This window comes from Protopterus annectens, chromosome 8.part0, assembly GCF_019279795.1.
Source record: "Protopterus annectens isolate FY-2018-M chromosome 8.part0, PAN1.0, whole genome shotgun sequence".
Classification (NCBI taxonomy): domain Eukaryota; kingdom Metazoa; phylum Chordata; order Ceratodontiformes; family Protopteridae; genus Protopterus; species Protopterus annectens.
Window position 1 is genome coordinate 318,625,622 of NC_056741.1, and position 20,509 is coordinate 318,646,130.

The 20,509-nt window shown below is 42.6% G+C and overlaps 1 protein-coding gene across 1 annotated transcript in view; it reads right to left on the reverse strand.

Moving 5' to 3' along the window:
• The window catches only part of LOC122808782 (glycosylated lysosomal membrane protein), a 429,002-nt gene that overhangs the window by 180,535 nt on the left and 227,958 nt on the right, over positions 1-20,509 (reverse strand). Inside the window, exon 2 of the mRNA XM_044079816.1 lies at positions 15,468-15,740. Coding sequence (XP_043935751.1) covers positions 15,468-15,740 — 273 coding nt within the window. The remainder of the gene's footprint in view (positions 1-15,467; positions 15,741-20,509) is intronic.

Sequence of the window (20,509 nt, forward strand, 5' to 3'; positions counted from 1 at the left end):
TGAAGGAATTAATTTGGGAGAGAAAGAAGGCAAGAGTTAAAGTGGGATAAGTTGCTTATCCCCTCAGAACAAAGTGGTTTAGGATTATCAGATTTAAAGGGATATTTTACAGCACACAATACAAATCAGATTGGAAAGAAAATGTAACTGGGGGGAGGGGTTAGAATGAGAGAGAATAGCATTTTTGATGCAGGTACCATTTAGAATATTATTTGTACAAAGTGGGAGAAAATATTTTGAGAACTAAGCCAATATAGGAATGACAGACATTTTGCCCAATGGAATGACTGCAGGTAAGGGCACAGAAAATACGCAACAGGGATCTGGAATTTATTGGAGAAAATTAGCAATGTAACCTGGAGCAATTAACTAGGGAGGAAAAACCTCACAATGTGATAGAGCCAAGCAGAAGTTTGGATTGCGGGTTAGAAACTGCCTTCCCTGCCACGGACTGATAACAGATTATAGGTGCAGAGAAAAGGAAAAAGTGTTAGTGCATAACTAACAATAAGATGTTGTACAAGTAAAGGAGAATCTAAAGGAAATGCACAAAAACAATTGGAGGACATATGTATGGCCCCAAAAATGCAACAAAATCTAGAAGGTTTAGGATTTTTGTATTGAAGTTTTTTCACGGGTATTCTTTGCCCAAAATTCTTCAGAAAAAGTTTCCACAGGTAGATAGCCATTACTGAAGATGTGATGGGAAAGAGGAATGCCCGGGAACTTTTTTTGGAATGTAATAAGTGGATAGATTTTAGAAATTCTCTACAGAGAATTCTGTCAGTTAAAGTAATGTGCTTCCTCAAACATTTCTAAGGAAATTATTCTTTTAAACTGGGGGACAGAAATTGCCTAGACAGTACGACCCTATTAAGTTTAATGCTGCTAACAATCAAAAAAGAAAGTAGGAGATGCTGCTGGCCATCAAAAAAGCAATTAGGAGATGGAAATCAAAAACAAAACCAGCTATAACTGTATGCTGATGATAAAGAAATTGAGGTGGGATCTTTAGAAAAAGGGAAGGAGTAAACTATATAGAAAAATGGAATCTGTGGGACTACTATGGAATAATCTTCAAAAGGAGTGAAATTTCAGGAAAGGCAGGACTATCATTCAATCTAAGGTTATGCAGATTGCTAACTGTGAAAACAAAAATCATACCTGTACAGTGTGTACAAACATGAGGGAAAACAAACCATTAGTACAGTGACTGTATACTCAGGTCACTAGGCTGCGTGTGATGCTCTGAGTTTCAAGTGTACCTCACATGGTAAAATGACCATTACGTAGCTAGTATAAAGCTAACTAGTTCCATCTTTGCTAATCAATGTCTGAAAAGTAGTCCTATTAACATGTCTTAGCCAATGAAAAACTTCAGGCTACAAGGTACCTTCTCATCTTGAACCATTACTCATCTTCAGTAAAAACAGTAAGCAGAAAACGGCCAATAAACTATAACAAATTTATGTCAATAAGTAGGATGGAGGGAGGCAAGGTTACCAAAGATGGACCATCTTATTAGTCCATCACTATGTTATGTGCATAACTTCTATACTTGGAGAATCTTTGGTAACCAACAGGACAAAGCAAATAGCAAAACTTCCTGGACAACTACCATCATGGAAATGTATCCCTGACAATGGCAGCCAAACAGGTGGAGGACATGAATGTTATGCCCACTTTACAGTGCTTAGCAAAGGTATTTACACATGACCATGCAGCACAAGGAAATCAAAATAGAAGGGATGCAGACCACTATGGAACGAGCCTCAGGAACCACTTTTTCCCCCAACCTAGTTTAGAAAAACTTAGCAATACAAATGGCTAGCAATTTGACAGCTTAATCTTAAGAGTGCTAATCCACCTACTGCATGTCTTTGGAATGCGAGAGGAAACCAGAACACCTGGAGAAAAACCCATGTGACCACCATGAGGACATGCAGACTCTGCAAAGAAGGCACCACAGCAGAGAATCGAACCTCTTGCTGTGAAAAAAGGACACCTTCCAGTGGGCTTACCTATTCTTATGTTTGGTTAAGTGTTTTAGTTTAGTGGAAGATTTTCTCTATGATGAAATTTTTAGGGGGGTGCTAGGGTCCCACCTCATTCCAGCCGCCACTTTTTAGTGCCCTTCTATGGACATCTGGTTAAGCATTTTTATATTAGTTTAACTGTTTTTCCAGTGTGTGTATGTACCGTACTTCAAGTAATGTGTAGAGTCCAATGTTAAACTTCAGTGATCACAGTAGTCACACATTTTATTATTTATATTCTTAAAGTTTATTCATCTGCTATATTTGTGTTTGCATCTCCAGTACTGACTTTTATACTTTTTCTATTACTGTGACTTTAGTCTAGTTTCTATAGTCTAGAGCTTGATGGCTTTTAAAAAAAGTCCTTTTTCATTCTTCCTCGACCGGTGGGTGTCCGATCAGACCTTTGATCCAACTCTGCCACTTTCAAAAGCTTACGCTCTGAAGCTCGAGCTTCTCCCCTACCCATAATGCACCCCCCAGTTACCTCAGAGTTTGCTGCTACCATGTTCACCAATTATACCATAACCTATGCAATGTTCATCAATTCTGAAAGTTACCAAAAAAGAACAAAGAACAGGAGCTCAACAGGGAACAGAGGTTCCTACAAGCATATTTGTCAGGTCATTCACTAGATGGACAGGGGGAATGTGGGAGGGAAGGTAGTGAAAGAATGAAAAGGGCAGCACAGATGGAATGTTAAGTACATAACTTATCATCTGATGTTGTCATTTTCATTCTTCCTCAACCTGTGGGACCGAGCTGCAATAACCTTGGGTAGCCTTCATGGAAGGATATTCCAGAGCACTGCAGAACCAAAAGCAGCTCCATTTCTAGACCCAATGGCCAGTTTGTAGTGGGAAATGAAGTGCGAGAATTAGACCATGAAGCAGCTGAACAAATCAATTGAAACTTCAGCCCATAAAGCTTGAGAAGTTGCCATCAATCTAGTAGAATGAGCCTCAATATGCTGAGGTAAAGAAACAACTTTGGATTCATAAATAAATGAAATTCAGTCCCTTAACCATTTAGTTAAGGTGGGCTTGGCAACTGGTTTACCTTTTATGGCATCCGAAAGAGATATGAAAAGCTGGTCAAATTTTCTGAAAGATTTAGCTCAGTCTAAATAAAAATGCAACTGTCTATGAACATCCAGCAGATGATTATTATGACATTGTTTTGGAAATTGGGGAAAAAAAGACTGGTAAGTTGATAGACTGGTTTGTATTGCTCTCAGCCACAACTTTGGGTAGAACGGATGAATTAGTAAGCAATGTCACTCTGTCCTTATGAAAAAGGAAGCAGGGGTATTTAGAGGACAGAGCTTGCAATTCAGATACTCTGCTTGCAGAAGTGATAGCAATTAGAAAGGCAGTCTACCATAAGAATTTCAAATCTACTTTGGCTGATGGTTCAAATGGAGGGGAACCAGAGTCTGTAAAATCATAGTTAGAGCCCAGGGTGGTGTTGGATCTTTGACAGGATATAGAAGAAAATTACCTCTAAGAAAAGCCTTGCACAACTTTCATGAGGCCAAAGACTGAATTTTCTCCAATGTAATAATCTGAAATGGCTGCCAATTGTACTCTCAGTGAAATGTCTGATAAAAAAAAATGAGCAAGGAAATCTAGCACTGCTGGAACAGGAGTGGTGAAAGGCTCTAATTTCTGCTGCAGAGCCCAAACAGAAAATATTTTTCATTTGCTCTCATTAATTCTTCTAGTCAAAGACTTGAAGGAGATCAGAATGCTTCAGAATGGAGATAAAAGCCTGGGAAATCTAGCCATCATTGGAATTGGAGAAACCATGCAGTTAGTTTCACACCTGGGAATTGGGGTAAATTTGCACTGATGGATGAGATGATGGATCTGGATGTGGTTTGAGCACCCATGGAGGACAAATCTGAGACCAAAGGAAGGTGAACCACATTTGCCGAGGTCAAAAGGGGGCAATGAGAATCACCTTGCTCTTCAACCTGAAAGCTTTCTCAAGAAACTTTAGGATCAAGGGCAGAGGAGGAAAGGCAATATAATCCAGGAGACCAAGCATGGACCAGAGCATCCCTGGGTGACTGCCCCTTGGGGGGGGGGGGTCAAGGGAAAGAACCTTCTGTTCTTGTTGTGGGGAGGTGTGAAGAAATCACAGCAAGGGTGAACCCATATGTGGAAGAACATGTTCACCACAGACCGATTCAGAGAACACATCAGTAAGAGAGACTGCTGAGCCTGTCTGCTAGAATGTTGCACTCCCCGGAATACACATTGCAATCAGAAAGCAGTTGGTAGCAATCGCCTACTGCCACACTCTCATTGCTTTTCGGCACAGGGTGTAGGATCTGATTCGCCTTTGTTGATGTACTAAACAAACAACATAGTCTGTTTCGCAATAGTCCCTTGTAGGCAGAAAGCTGTGAAATGCCTGCAACTCAAAGGACCACTCATCTCCAGGACATTAATATGCAGGTTGGTCTCCTGTGATGTCCATGTACCTTGGGCCTTCCGACCCAGGAAGTACCCCACCTCATCCAGAAGGCATCTGTGGTCAACATGGCATTTGGGGGAGAAAGAATAAAAGAGCACCTTTGAAGAACCTCTGAGGAGTGAAGCCACACTTGTGATAATTTGAATGGATAGCTGAGGGGGTGATGATGTAGTAACCAATGGACTGCCAAGATCCACTGTAGAATTCTCAAGTGTAGACATCCTGGTAAGTAGTGGTCGCAGCCATGGAGCCCAGAACCCAGAGTACTAGTTTTGCTGGAGGGACTGGGATTGTCAAAATCTGCCCACATGAAGTCTTAGGTTCGAAATCCTGTCCAGAGTAAGGAAGGCCAAGGTCTTGCTTGTATCCAAACTAGCCCCTGTGAAACCTATGTTCTGAACTGGCTGTAGCAGAGACTTTTGCATGTTCATTTTTATGCCCAAGGTATGAGCTAGTTGTAACAGACAGTCCCTGGCTCGGATGAGTAGATGCCTGGTTGGAGCAGTTAGGAGCCAGTTGTCTAGGTATGGAAATATAAACAACAGGATCCCAGTAGTCAATAAAATAAACAAATTCACCAACAAGTTAGCGAAAACCACCAGGAGTCAGGAAACTATGCTGAAGCAGCGTAGATTTTTATTAGTAAAAACAGCAGGTTAAAGCGCTTTCCACAGATAAAACTGTCTTCATCAGAACAAACCATACTAAAACTCATTCTCTTATATACAAACCTGACATCAATTAATCAATTAAATCATTACATTCAAGCTCTGTGAAACACAAACTTGAACTACACTAAACCTTCAGTAAAACATAAAACCTACATATTACAAAAATTCATAAATCAAAATAATACTAAATAAATACTTGTATCTGATATTATTTACAGCATCTACAAGAATGAATAACATTCAAATGTAACACGGTAAATGTAATATAATAAAATATTATATAAATGTAATATTTTGTCCTGACTATCTGATATTCCTACACTAAAAATGTTATACATAAGTAATGTGAAAATTGCGGACATGTGGTGTACTAAGCAGATTAAGTTGGATGCAGCCACTCCCCCGGGCCTCAATGAGGTGATCCCTACTAAATCCCTTGTCAAGGTTTTAAAAATTTAAATATTTTAAATATTATACATAGTATTTGCTTCAAGGAGATATATATATATTTATATTCAATCTTAGTACACCACGTATGCAATTTTTTCACATTTACTTATGTATAACATTTTAGTGTAGGAATAGATAGTCAGGACAAAATATTACATTTATATAATATTTTATTATATTACATTTACTACATTTACATTTGATTGTTATTCATTGTGTAGTGCAATAATATAAGATACAACAAGATTTTATTTAGTTTGATTTATTATGATTGTAACATGTAAAGTTTTATGTTTTACTGTGTTAAGGAAAGTTACAGTTAGTTGTTCAGTTTATGAGAGCTTGAAATGAATGATTGATTTTAATGTTGGTCAAGGACGGGGGGGTCTCTGGTGGTTTGTTTATATAAGAGGATGAGTTTTAGTATGGTTTGTTCTGATGAAGACAGTTTTATACTGTGGAAAGCGCTTTTTTTTTGCTGTTTTTACAATAATAGGTATGGAAATATGTGGAAGCCTTGCAGTCTGAGATGAGCTGCAACTACCACCATGCATTTGGTGAACACCCCCAGGGGCTGTGGCGAGACCAAAGGGAAGCGCTCTGAACTGAAAATGACTGGCTCCTAGCCTGAAGCATAGATGCCTTCTGGAGCACCTGTCCATCTTGATGTGGTAGTACACATCCTTCAGGTCTACTGAGCACATCCAGTCATCCATTTTCAAAATAGGTAGAATGCACTGGACTGTGATCATCCTTAACTTTGTGTTTTCAGGAATGTCAGATCCAAGATGGGCCTGAAGTCCCCTGTCTTTTGGTACTAAAGAATCTTGAGTAAATGACTGATCAGAGTTGATCTGGTGGGACTTTCTGGATGAGTTTTTTGGACTAGCTTTGAGATTTCCAACTCTACTGCCTTTCTCCAACTGGGTGGAACATCCAAGAGAGAACTTTTTGGTTTGGGGAGTTTTGAAAAGGGAATGCAGCATCCTCTGAATACGATCCTCTGCACCCACTGATCATTTATGATGGCTAACCAGGCTTCTGGGTGCAAGGATAAGCCCCTCCCGGACTGGGTGCAGACAAGGACAGACTGGTAACCTTTCAGGAGCGCTGAAAGAGGCTGTCTGAGAAGAAATCCCAACACGCTTGATTTTTTGGACACCCTCTGCTGCATGGGCGGTGTCTCCCATTGTAACCATTTCCTCTCTCTGCCTCTAAGGGAATATACTCCCAGAGACTCCTGAAAAGACCCTGAGATTTCTTGAACCACAGATCCCCCTCACACAGATTCCTGAAACAGGATCTTTTTGGGGTGAACAGAAAAACAGATTCCAATGGCAGACAGGGTCTTTCCATCTTTCTCGCTATGGGAAAGTCTCTCTCAAACAGTGAGCCCAAACAAAGACTATCTGTCAAAAGGGGCATTAATGAAAGATGACTTGAAAAGGTTCCACGAAGTCACACAGCCACATCCAGGCATGATGCCTAACAGCAATGCCAAAACAGGCAGCCCTTGAGGTACCCTCTGCCACATGGGAGATTAACCTCATGGATGTATTGGAAATTGACTGGAGAAGGATTTTCCTCTTCTCAGACACTGACTCTGGGACCAAGATAAAGACTTTGATTAAATTCCTCTGTAGTCTAGTAAAATGGCAAATGTAGTTTAAGGCTATGTAAAATAAAGGTAGACAAAGAGTAAACTCTTGCCAAATATGTCCATGGCCCTAGACTCCCTGTTGGAGGGGCGGACAGTGGAGCCTTCTTGGTGGATGCCACAACAACCATGGCATCTACTGGGATTCCTTTAGTTTAATGGGGTCAGTCAAGGGGATAATTAAGGATTTTGTTTGCATACTTGGGGAGAGGTTCTACCATGTCCAGATCCTTCAGAGCCCTGCTCGATACCAGGTCAATGAGCACATCAGCAAGGGGGACACAAGATATAGGCAGGCAAGACTGAAATGCCTCTAGGATAGGGTTTTGGAAATACCACCCACTTCTTTGGCACAGGATTTCCAAGAGGTCTCCAAAACGAGACATCCTCAGGTGGAGATCTGGGGGACCCTTCCCCTTCCTTGAAATCGAGGTCTTCTGTAACAGATTCCTCTGGGGAAATCAGGCGCCTCCATTTGCACCTTCAATTCCAGGGAATCTCCTCTGTGAAGTGTTCTGAGAGGCATTGGAAAAAACTTGGGATTCCAAAGGTGGAAGTACCTGTAGGCTTTGCTGGGCCGGCTGTCCCGAGGGGGGAAGTGGTGAGGTCTCAGAAATGGTCTCCAAGGAGGTGAGAAGTGGATCTGAGAGTGGGAACAGAGAATCTCCTGGGCATGGAGAGGACCCTCTCCACCTGGAGCCAAAATTACCAGGACAGAGGGTCCCTGAGCTCTGCCAGACCTCTGCTCTGACAGGGAAGCCATGGTCAAGTTGTCGAATGCGAACGCTTTAAGGGGAGGTGACTGCTCCAAACCTTCAGAGTATAGGTCAACCCCTCTAGGCAACTTTGAGGCTTCAGCTCAGAGAGCCATTCAGCCCTGACACAGTGGGGACCAAACAAGTCAGGGAAGGTGCCAGGCTCAAAGTGAGATCCACTATCCGCTCAGTCACCTCAACTCGCAAGGCATTCCGATCTGAGGGCTCTGAAGCAGCAGGTTGGACCAGAGGAGGAGTTAAAGGTCTAAAGGGTGACTGTCTTACCAGCCCCCATCCCCTACCAGGACTGTGGATTGACCCCCATATGGATCTGCATCTGAAGTACAGTTTTGTACCTACCATAAATGTACATGTCCGATAGGTATGCATCTGCAGTCCTTACATATGGGTTGTCCTGCCTCAGGCAGCCCCTCGGTCGGCTGGATTCCAAAGTCTGGGTCCGGCGTCGGCTGATGTCGCCTCCATCCCGACGTCAGAGCGCCTGGGATATAAAAGCGTCAGTCGACGCCATCTTCCTCAGTGTTTCTTGCCCCAGATGCCAGTTGCCCTCTAAGTAAGGCTAAATTTGGAGAAATGAAAAATTCCAAACATGCACAGCAATAAAAAACAAATACACCATAAAAGATAACCCCAGCTAGCTAAAAAAGAGGGATAGGTATCCAAAATATACCACAGAGGGGTAGGAGGGAGGGGAAATCCTGACTGCAGATGCATACCTATCGGACATCTACATTTATGGTAGGTACAAAACTGTACTATGTCCTTCAAGGATGCATCTGCAATCCTTACATATGGGTAGAATACCATAGCCAAGCTGGGGGAGGTAGGATCTAAGAAAAGGATGGTGTAGCTAACATGCCCTGCAGGACTGCAGTAGCAAAGCCTGCTCTGGATCTGGAATATAAGGGCAAATTGTAATGCTTGGAAAATGTATGCACGGAGCTCCATGTAGCAGCTTCTAAAATGTCCTTTGTAGCCACCCCTCTTAAGAAGGCTGTGGAGGTGGCTGTTGCTCTGGTGGAATGAGGCCTAATGTTAGCTGGCACAGCTTTTCCATGAAAGGAGTAACAAAACCGAATGCAATTTCCTATCCATTTTGAAATTGTCTGTTTGAAAATTGCTTTTCCTTGTACACCAGCAGCATATGCTACAAAGAGTTGGTCAGTTTTTCTGTAAGTCTTAGTTCTGTCCAAGTAGTATCGCAACTGTCTGTGGATGTCCAAAGTATGCAGAAGTTTCTCTCCTTTATTTTGTGGATTTGGAAAGAAGGTAGGCAGGTGAATAGCTTGGTTCAGTGAAACCCTGGAAACCACCTTCGGCATGAATGAAGGATTGGTTCTCAAAGAGACTCTGTCCTGATGAAAAATGAGAAATGGCTGAACTGCCATGAGGGCCTGTAACTCAGATACTCTTCTCGCTGAGGTTATGGCCAGGAGAAAGGCAGTCTTCCAAGACAGGAATTGTAGTTCTGAAGATGCTGCTGGTTCAAAGGGAGGAAGAGTTAATTTTTCCAACATGAAGTTAAGGTCCCATGTAGGCACTGGTGGTTTCCTTGGAGGGTTGATGTTTTTTATCCCTCTTAGAAACTGTCTTAGCAGAGGATGAGAGAATACAGGTGGGTCAGTGTTGTACTCTGCTGAAACTGCTGAAGCATGAATCTTTATGGAGGAATAAGAAAGGCCATTATGGAGCATTTCAGCCAAGTATTCTAGAATATGAGGAATGCTCATGATTGTCGGATCTTGACCCTTTGCGGTGTTCCAGGTACAAAATCTTTTCCATTTTGCTGAATATGCTTTTCTTGTGGAAGGCCGCCGGGCTTCCATGATGATATCCTGTACCCTCTTGGATAGTTTATCCTGGCAAGGAGTCAAGGTATTCTCCAGGCTGTCAGCTGTAAGGTTTGTAGACTGGGGTGCAGAGTCTTGTAATTGTGCTGTGTCAGAAGTGGCCATTGTGGTAGAGGCCAAGGTTTCGTGCATGACATGTTCCTTAACAGTGGGTACCAGTGTTGTCTTGGCCAGTCCGGGGCTATCAGGATTACTTTTGGTTGCTCTATCCTGATCTTCAGTAAGACCTTGGTCATTAATGGAAGAGGAGGGAATGCATATACTGTTAGAGCATTCCCGTTGAAGGAGAGGGTGTCCACTTTCCATGCTTGAGGATGGTATGTCCTTGTGCAGAATTTCCTCAGTTGATGGTTGTGGTGGGAGGCAAAAAGATCTATGTCCAGCGTTCCCCATGCATGTGTTATCTGGAGAAAGATATCTGGGTGCAACATCCATTCGTGTGGATCCATGATGTTTCTGCTCAGGCTGTCTGCCAGTACATTGTCTTTTCCTGGTACAAACTGGTATTGTAGTTCAATATTGAGCTTCAGGGAAAGCTCCCACAGATTCATTGCCAGCCTGCAAAGAGGGTATGAATGGGTACCTCCTTGCTTGTTTATGTACCACATAACTGTGGTATTGTCTGTCTATTAACAGGTGACCTTGGTGCAGGAAGAGCTTGAAGGCCTCGATGGAATGTATTACTGCCAGCATTTCCTTTTGGTTGATGTGCAGATGCAGTTCTGTTTGTGTCCATTGCCCTTGAATGCATCTGCCCTCCATGTGAGCTCCCCATCCATGGTCTGAGGCATCCGTTGTAATGGTTTGGCTGATATGTGGCTTGCTGAAAGGCAGGCCCATGTTTGACTGGCTTGCTTTTGCCCACCACAGGAATTCCTTTTGAAGGCATGGAATGAGGGGGATCAAAGTTTCTAGACTGTGACTGTGCTGAGACCATAGACTCCTTAGGTACCATTGTAGTTTCCTCATATGCAGCCTTGCTTGTGGAATCAGAAGAATGCAAGATGCCATGAATCCCAGGGCCTGCAGGATCTTCCTTGCAGTTAGCTAGGTTTGTGTTGTCAGATTTCTGAAATAATCCGGTAGTTGTGCTTGTTTTTCTTCTGTGAGAAAAGCCATCTGGGTGTTTGTATCCAGTTTCGCACCCAGGAAAATTATTCGTTGGGATGGAACAAGTCTTGATTTCTGAATGTTGACTGTGTATCCCAAGGCCTGTAGTAGTCGGATGACATAGTTTAAGTGTTCTACCAGTGTTTGCTGGCTGTACGCTTGTATGAGGCAGTCATCCAGATATGGGTAAATTTGAATCCACTGAAGTCTGCAATGTGCAACTACTGATGCCAGGCATTTCGTGAATACTCTGGGCGCAGTAGATGCCAAATGGCAATGCTGAGAATTGATAATGCTCTGAACCTGCAAGAAATCTGAGGTGTCTTCTGCAATTTTGTCTGATAGTGACATGCAGGTATGCCTCCTTGAGGTCTAGAGTTACCAGCCAGGACCCCTTGCCCAGCATGGGAAGGAGCTGCTGTAAGGTCAGCTTCTTGAATTTTGGCACGATGAGGTAAGTATTCAGTGCGGACAAGTCCAGTATTGGCCTCCATTGCTTTTCTTTTCTTGGAACAAGGAATAGTCTGGAATAAAATCCTTGGCCTTGTTCTGTGAGAGGAACCCTTTCTATTGCTCTCATTTGAAGTAGCTTGGAAATTTGTTTGAAAGCCTCTGCCCTTTGGTTTGGTGGCAGGTTTGGCATGCCTTGTCTTTTTGGTAATGTATGAAAATGGAATCTGTATCCTTTGTCTATTATTTGCAGTATCCATTTGTCCTTTGTAATACTGTGCCAATTTTCTGAGAATAGAGATAGCTTTCCGCCCAAAGGTGCTTCCAATTGAGCCCTGGTTGGTGGGGTCATAGTCAAGTCATTGAGATGGTCCTTGTGTAGTAGTTGTAGGTCCTGCAGTACCTCTCTGGTTAGGAGGCTGTCATTGACGTCCTCTGTAGGAGCCTCGAGCTTGCCCTCTACATCTGGGACGCCTGTTTCTGGAAAGGACCAATTCTTAGAAGGCCAATTTCTGCTGAATCTTGGTGGCTGGACCTCTAGGAAATCTTTGACTGTTTGTACTGATTTAGCCTTTTCCTCAAATTTATTTAAGACCTCTTGAGCTGTGGAGCCAAATAACTTTTGCTTTTCCAGCGGAGCATCCAGAAGCTTTGCTTTAACATGGTCTGGCAGAGTTTGTTCCTTCAGCCAAGCATGTCTACGTATGACTGCACCTGTCATTGCTGATCTACATGAAGCTTCCAATGCATCATAACCACACTGCAAGAAATGGTTGCTAACCTGCTGGGAGTTATGTACCAGATCCTAAAGTGCCTTGCGATCTAGGGGTTCAGGTGAAGAAAGTTTTTTATGCAATTCATCTAACAAATACTCTTGGTACTGTATCATATGGAATTGACAATTTAATGCCCTCATAGAAAGAGTGAAAGTATACACCTTTTTACCCCATCTCTCTAAAGCCCTGGACTCCCTTTCAGAAGGGAGTGGGTTCTTAGTAGTGGTGGTTGCAACCCCTTTAGGGCCCTGGGAAATAGTTCCTGGGTCAGCAGAGTGGCCCTTGTAAAGGAAATTATGCGAGTCCGGGACCCTGTAGTACCTATCGGGTTTGACAGGAGCCGGAGGAAAGGAGTCAGGGGAAATACTAGACTCAGAATACACATCAATGACATTTAAAACAGGAGGAATAGCCAAAGGTCTATGCTGAGGTAAATGCAAAAAAGTTCTTAATCTCTTCCTGGAGTCAGAGAATTCCTGGCCCTGCCATTTGAAATGCTCTCTCATGGATTGGAGGGTCTCCCCAAAGGACAATTCTTCAGGAGGGGAGGCAGGGGGTATAGATTCCTCTGCATCAGAATCATCGTAGGCCGTAAAGGCCTCCTCCTGGTAGTCTGATAGGGCAGAGTCATCTGAGGCCTCATCAGAAGACTGGGGATCTGTCTGCTCAACCCTGGGCCTTTTATCTTGAGGAGGTTGAGAGCCCCTGTCCGGATGTGGCTGAGAGCCCCTAATTAGGGAAATAAGGTCCTCAGCTAAAGTTAAAATCTGTGAACCGGTAGTGGATCCCTGAGGAATAGTCTTGGGAGGGAGAGATTTTGGCTGTTTAGCAGCTTTAGCACGTGTAAATGCCTTTATGGACATGGATACAGGAGGCCTGGCTGCCCCACATGCTGGAGTAGTTTTATCTAGAGAAATGGTGTTGGATATTTCCAGAGCACCGGTTTCAGTAGGAAATTCTATAACCGACTCAGAGGTGGCCTCCGGGGCAGAGATTGCCGGTTGTGAGGTTTCGTCGGTCGGAAGCAACGAGGATTCGGTTTCGGCAGAGACACTCGCGGTAGGCCTGGGCGTGGTTTCGGCCGAAACCACGGACCGCATGTGTCGGTCCTTGTCCTTCCATTTTTTGGGTAAATGAGGAGTCGGAAGCTCCGACAGCATAGTGTAACAGTACTTTTCCCCCAAAAATTCCTCTGCAAACTCCGCCCGATGCCTAAGAGTGCGTCTATTGAAAGAAGCACAGGCTGCACAGGCCGAGACGTCGTGGTCTGGGCCTAGGCAGGGTAGGCAGTAAGAGTGGAAATCCTTATGAGGTATTTGTTTCCCACAAGATAAACAATTAACTTTAACCGTTTGATCTGACATCGGCTGAGGCAAGAAAGAGTCCCCAATGTGATACTTGGCTTTTTGAAGTCTTCGGTTAGCTGAAATCACAGGAGCTGGCCGACCGGCACTTGCGAACTGCTTCTGCTTCGGGCACTGTGTGGCAAGAAAGACTGAGGAAGATGGCGTCGGCTGACGCTTTTATATACCAGGCACTCTGACGTCGGGATGGAGGCGACATCAGCCGACGCCGGACCCAGACTTTGGAATCCGGCCGACCGAGGGGCTGCCTGAGGCAGGACAACCCATATGTAAGGACTGCAGATGCATCCTTGAAGGACATCTGTCTCAATCTGCCCACCTCGGATTCCAAAAGACTGTAGAAGATCTGACAGAAGATGCTGTGAAGGTGGCCTGGACAAAATCCTCACAGATCTCTCTCTAATGGGAGACTCTGTGGCAGGAGGAGGAAGCTCCAAAGGCAAAGGAGCTCAGGGCCTTAAAGACTGGGTGGACTTACTTGGATTTGAAGGTCTGGGAGCCTTAGGATCTTTGGCTAGAGGCTTGTTCAAAGACGAGGAAGCAGACTTCCTCAGTGAACGTTTTCTGTGCTCCCAGTTTTCTCTATGTTTTTTGGAAGAGGCTTCAGCTCCTGAGGAACAACCTACAAACAGGGCCGGAGGAGATAAAAGGTCCTTCAAACTAAGTATTTTTCCCGTTGGCCACTGCTCTCTGATGAAACTCCTCGCAAGATAGAGGGAGAAGCTTCGAGTTGAGCAGGGCAGAGACAATATGCGCACTCCATGTGGGCATCAGGAAGTGTACTTTCTGAAACTTAAAAGGTTTTTCAGACATCTTACAATACTAGCAAAGGAAGAAGAGAAAAGAAGAGGGAGAAAAACAAATTCCTACCAAGCGGGCACAAAACTACTAAAACGAAGACTTTTTTTTTATATTACAGGCAGAAACACAGTGTTAGGAGGTAGTTGTAGAGTAGAGCATAAAGGAAACTACACTACATGTAAAACTTGGCTGAACACAAAAAAAAACTTCTCACAAGGAGCTCGAGTTAGTGGACCGCAGTTCTTCTCCTAACGAGATCGGAGGTAACCGGGGGGAGGGGCATTATGCGTAGGAGAGGAGCCTAAGCTTTTGAAAGTGGCAGAGTCTGATCCGAAACCAACAGGTCAAAGAAGAAGGAAAATAACTTCGGATCCTACTTTAAATTCGCTCCTGTTATTGCTGAGCATGGTAGAGGGGTGACAATTATATAAATCTCACACACACACTTTACTTATCCTAAATAGAGACCCAGACAAAGAGGATATCATATCAGACCATTTGATTCATGCAATTTCACTGAATGTTTGGAATGTCAACCACCACCATTAACATCCAAAATGCTGAACAAAATCAAGAACAGCTTTTTTTTTTCTTTTTGCAGGGAACGAGCTCCCCTGCACCCATCCCAACACCCTCTGCTAATTATACATGGCAACTCAGATTGCACTACAGCATGGAAAGGGCCAATTTACAATCCCAACTGTATGAAGATTTCCCACAGTTGTATTCCAGTTCGCTACTATGCATTTTCATTTTTGACATTTTAGATGTTGTGGTGTCAGACATAAAAAATGCTCATCTAAATAACACTATTCCCAGATGTTTATGCTGTTTGAGGAAAGAAACATATGAAAGCAAATTACAAAACCTATCAGATAAAATATGTACTTGACTGGCTTATTGTTCAACAGATGGAACAGTCACAGAACAGCAGGCATAGAGCAACAATGGGAATAAAGAAATTACAGAACATGAATGTTATTTACAAATAAAATGATAGAAACATGCATCATTAGCTGTTGGCCAGGAGTGCACATCATTTTACCTTGGTGAAAAGAATAGCTGTGGAATATAGCACCCTGTCAGCTGGTTCAATTTTAATTGCTTCACTTTGGTTTTCATTCAGTAGCTTTTGCCAGTCCACGTGCAGCTGACTGTCACTCACAGATGTATGAACTACCAGGACAGTGGGTGTTCCTAGTGTGCTCCAAATGTAGTGGATTGTATCATTGTGCCCCACAGCCCTGATGTGAAGGAGATTTACATTTAAGCTAGAATGCAAGGAGTCATTCAGGCCAGGGTTGTATTCTAGAGAAACCTAGAGAAAAATAATAAAAACAAGCGTCACCAACTTCCTTTGTGAAAAAAAAGACTAAAGTAAGAAACTCACTGAAGTTTTTATGCCAGTAATATTAATTCTGTAGAAATACAGCTCATACTTAGGAGCAACTATTTAATACATCTGCCAGTAAGTCTCCTAGAAGACTGTTGCAGATGATATGGCAAGAGCAACTAAAAAACAGTTCCAAGAGGTATACCTCGATAGCTCACAAAATTGGTATTTTTGGCCTGACATTGTGTAAGCAAGACTGGATTTAAACAGAACAGATGATTCTATCAAACAGAATCACACAGCACCAAGGGGATATGCAATTTCAACAATTACAGACTATGGCAGTACACCACATCATATTTAAAGTTTACTTTTCATCACAGCATATCACTGTTGAGACCACTGTACATCTTGTTCTTAGGCAGACTCATTTGATGTGGTTTAAAATGAATCTAGCAACCGCTCGTTAACAATTTCTCAGAAATGAAGATCTACCATGAAAATTTATGAAAATGTCCGTCTTGGATTACACAGAAGAAAAAGTTAACATTAAAACTGAGACAAAGCACGTCTGCATTCTGCCATTGTGCAGACTAAGTTTTTCAGTAGTGGATGAGAACAATTAGAAAATAAGGTGTGGCAAGTCAGCCCCCCTTATTGGGTATTCTGTACAACTTGGGTTGGGCTCAAGTAGATAATGCTCTTCTAGAGTACGAGAAGTACAAAGGTGCAAGAGTTAAACTAACAGGAATGTAAAAACATAGGCTACTTTCTTGTAGCAGTACCACACAATTCCCTGTTTGAGTGAAAAACAGAATGACTCCCAAAAAAAAAAAAAAAAAAAAAAAAAAAGTTCCCTTGTGGCAAAACCAGGCTGACCCAGGCCTGCATATCAAAGTGTACCACGACAGCACTTTACTAAAAAAGGGTGAATATGGGAAGTTGTCACTCCCTTTTAGTTATATCCACAGCAAATTAATAAGGCAAATGGTGACCGGGAGATTTAGACCACACATATTTGTACAGCACAATAAAACTGTCATGATCCCAAGGAAATAAAGCAAATAAACTGAGACAGTAAATCAGGTACAAGAGAGAAAAAAAAGTCACAAGTATATTTTATCACAATTTCAAATAAACTGAATTCTCATGGGAAGCGAGCTGTTCTACACAGCCTCTGTTCAGCAGCCTGCAATTAAGGCAAGCAACTCCAGTTCCAATACATTGCATAGTTAAGGAGTAAAATGAAAACCCTTGCAGCATCTCCTTGCAATTATGTATTTGTTCTGCAAAATGTACACAAAATGCAAATCAAGACCATCTTTCATGGTCAAGAAAGATGAACATAGCCTCTTTCACCAGACAACTTAGGTTTGATAAGTGGCCTAAAGAATGTAAAAGTTAATACAGTGGTGGTAAGAACTGCTGCAACTGTCTTTCTCACTTTAAGGGAGGTAATACAGGGGGGTCCATGGACAGAACCAAGATGCCTCTGCTAACATTAGCAAACTGCAGCAATACTAAGGATAAGTGTGAGTGGGAATATGCTTGCACTTCCCAAAGACATGCAATTTACAGAAATCACAGCTGAAGCAGGAGTCTGTCAGTCACAGTGGTGGTGTTGGGGGGGGAACAAATATTCGTAAAAACAATGCAACTAAAACTGCAAACTGACTTCCAATCTGTTGGTCACATACAAAGAAGTGGTACGTAAAACATTGTTGGATCCATTCCTCTGCACAAATACCAAATCAAAGGCCATAGTAAATTTTACTAATAGTCACACAATACACAATTTTGATCACATAAGAGTTTCAGCTTGCATCATTACCTGAAAAAAACAGTGCTGATATTTAAGATGCTTCACTCCTGTGGTCTACCACAACCCTATTCAAACACTGCAAATAAAAGGCAGCCAACCTGGTGGCAGAGAGAGAGAGAGAAAGTCCCATCACCAAGGTGACCAGAGTTTAACTAGCACCTCAAGCGACTAACGCTGACAGTGGAGTACTGGTGGTGTCTACCCGAGAAAAAGGGTGGTGGCTCCTGGCCAAATGCACCTGCCACTCTTTTATAGTGCACTAGGGATTGTACACAACACAGAAAGCAGCAGTGGGCTGGGAAAAGCATGCACTCTGGCTGCCAACCTACTAATGGAAGCTCCGTCTCAAGCAAAGCAGCATAAATGAACAGACGCACATGCCAGGCAGCTCCTGCAGAGATGAGTAGGCATGTCACAACCATGGAGTGCAGAAAGATAAAAATGCAAAATACTCAGTCAGGATGCTGAGAGCCAAAACAACCTCCAATGTCTGCCCAGATGATGAGCCCCAGCACAAGACTAGCATAGACAACCTGAAAGGATGAAGGACCCCACTGCCAAGAAATTAGTGCCAGTATATGGCTGGAAAAGCTTGATCGCCAATAGGCGAAGATAGCAAAATATATAACAAGGAAAATTTCTGAGAGACTTGGTTGTCTACAAATCACCAGCATTAGAAGCTGAAGTTAAGTGCAAACTTGCAGTATTGGAGTCTTCTGTTAAGTACAAACTTGCAGTTTTAAAAGTACTGTATTTCATCTTTTCTGTTACCTAATTGTTTCACTGAATAGTTTGCTGCGTCTCTCTCTGCAGTTAATTCCCCACTCACCCTCCCTGTTCTCGTCTTGGTGTTAGTGGCTCTGGAATTGCCTGCCCCTCCTGTAAATCTGTATTTGAACACTCCTCCTGGGTCCATCTCATTTGCTCACTTAGAGTACAGTGAGGTCACATTCTGAGATTAGTGTTCAATCTACTTAATACAGAGAGAAGATTTGAGAAGGCCAACCCACTTGGGTTCTTCCTTCCTCTCTCCTTGCACTTTCCTAACAAAAAAAAATTGCACTTTATTCATCTGCTTTTACTGCATTTGTGTTTCCTCCTACTTTATTTTGCTTTTGCCTCAAGTACTCCATTTTATTTATTCTGCTGCATTTATTACCGCTTGGTAGTAGCATGATTAAATCGTAACTGTTATTCCAAGTCTTTTGGTTTAAGAACTTGGGCTTCATACCGGTTGTTTTATATTAGGAAGTGCACTGTTGTGGCAGGACAGGTAGCTTACATCCTTCTAAGCTGGGAATTGCTGACTGAAGGCTCAGTGTGTCTGCTGTTCTAAAAGTGTATTAGTTATAGTTTAACCACTTGGGCTTCAGGACAGTTATTCTACATTAAGTGGTCTGCACTCTTGTGGGAGGAGAGGCTGGATTCTGCCCTTCTGAGCTGGGAATTTATGGTCACAGGCTTATTTTGCCTGCTTATTTGAACAGTTTATTTAGGAAATTGGTGCGCCTTGTTGCTGTAGCATAGACCAGATTCAGGCCTGCTGAATCTAGCTTTGTTTGTATAACTTGAGCACTGATCCAGGCCATCTTTTTTTGGAGAAGGTTCCCCTGCACCCTAATGGCAGGAGTGTACAGTTAGAGCTTGCCTGATTGAAGACTGCTGGAACAGGGCTCAGTTTTGAGCTTTTTTCTGGTTAATTGGGTAACTTGTTTAAATCAGTTTGTTCAATTTCTGTTGTTTTATATAAAAAAAATAAATTAATTAAAATTGCACTTAATTTGCTTTTACTGTATTTGTGTTTCTTCCTACTTTATTACTAGGAGCATTGACTACAACTCTGATCGGAGATGTATAACAATAAGTATCATTTTCTGTGCATTTAAAGTGTTTTTATTGTATCGGCTTTATTTTCTGAAGGGAAAAAAAAAAACAAAATACTTGTTTCCCACCTTTCTAAGCTAGTATAGTCCAGTTTTCAGGTTATTGCTGAATTCAGGGCTGTGTTACATATCTCTGAGTTTGCCCATAGCTTAACTTGGATAGAAGGAAGTTTCTCTGTTCACCTATGAGAGAGGGGAGCTTTGAGCAGCCTATCTGTCCCTGGAGGAGTTTTTTCAGCCCAGAAATTAGTAGTTTATTGGCCATTTTGGGCTAATTTTTTCTCTCTCATTTCCCTGCTATAAAAAACACATTTGCCTGGTTTTGTGCACCAGGCAGCGCCAGTTAACTAAGGTATAACTATTCCCGGCTCCACAAAGTGTCCTCTTCAATTTTTCCCTTGGAACTAGACAAACTTGAATGGCTTGAGTACTTAAGTTTCATTTCTCAGCCAAGCACTTGCTCAAAACTCATAGCAAGCACTTATAAACAGTAGCACTAGACACCCCTATACTCTACAGGAGGACAAGGCTCTCTATTTGACCTTACCAGCCATTCAGTAAAACAGTTCACTGTACCTATCCAGTCATGTCCGAAGGGCAGTTTCAGGTGTACTCTCCAATCCATCTGGTGAATCTGGGCATTGTGAGGCAATGTTACAACTGCCTCATGTACACAGACAACCCTCTCCTCCTACCACCAAACACTAATACGTGCGAGAGATGGAATTATAAAGCCAAACTGGGGGCAAAGCTCTCTCAACCCAAGACTGGATCAGACAATCAAGAGAAAGGAAATACTTGCATCACACCACCAGTCTCACATAGACCCATTATACCAGCACCGGCAAAAAACACAAACATACTCAAGAGGCTTTAAATAAAAATCTGCAAAAGCAACAGAGAACTCCAAAGCAGACATCCAAGCAACCACCACCAACACAAACCATGAAACACATACTTCACAAAACTAGTGTGCCATGCAATCACAGCCCTTAAAGCAAAATAACATACCCAACATACTAGTAATAGGTGACTCTATAGTCAGGCAC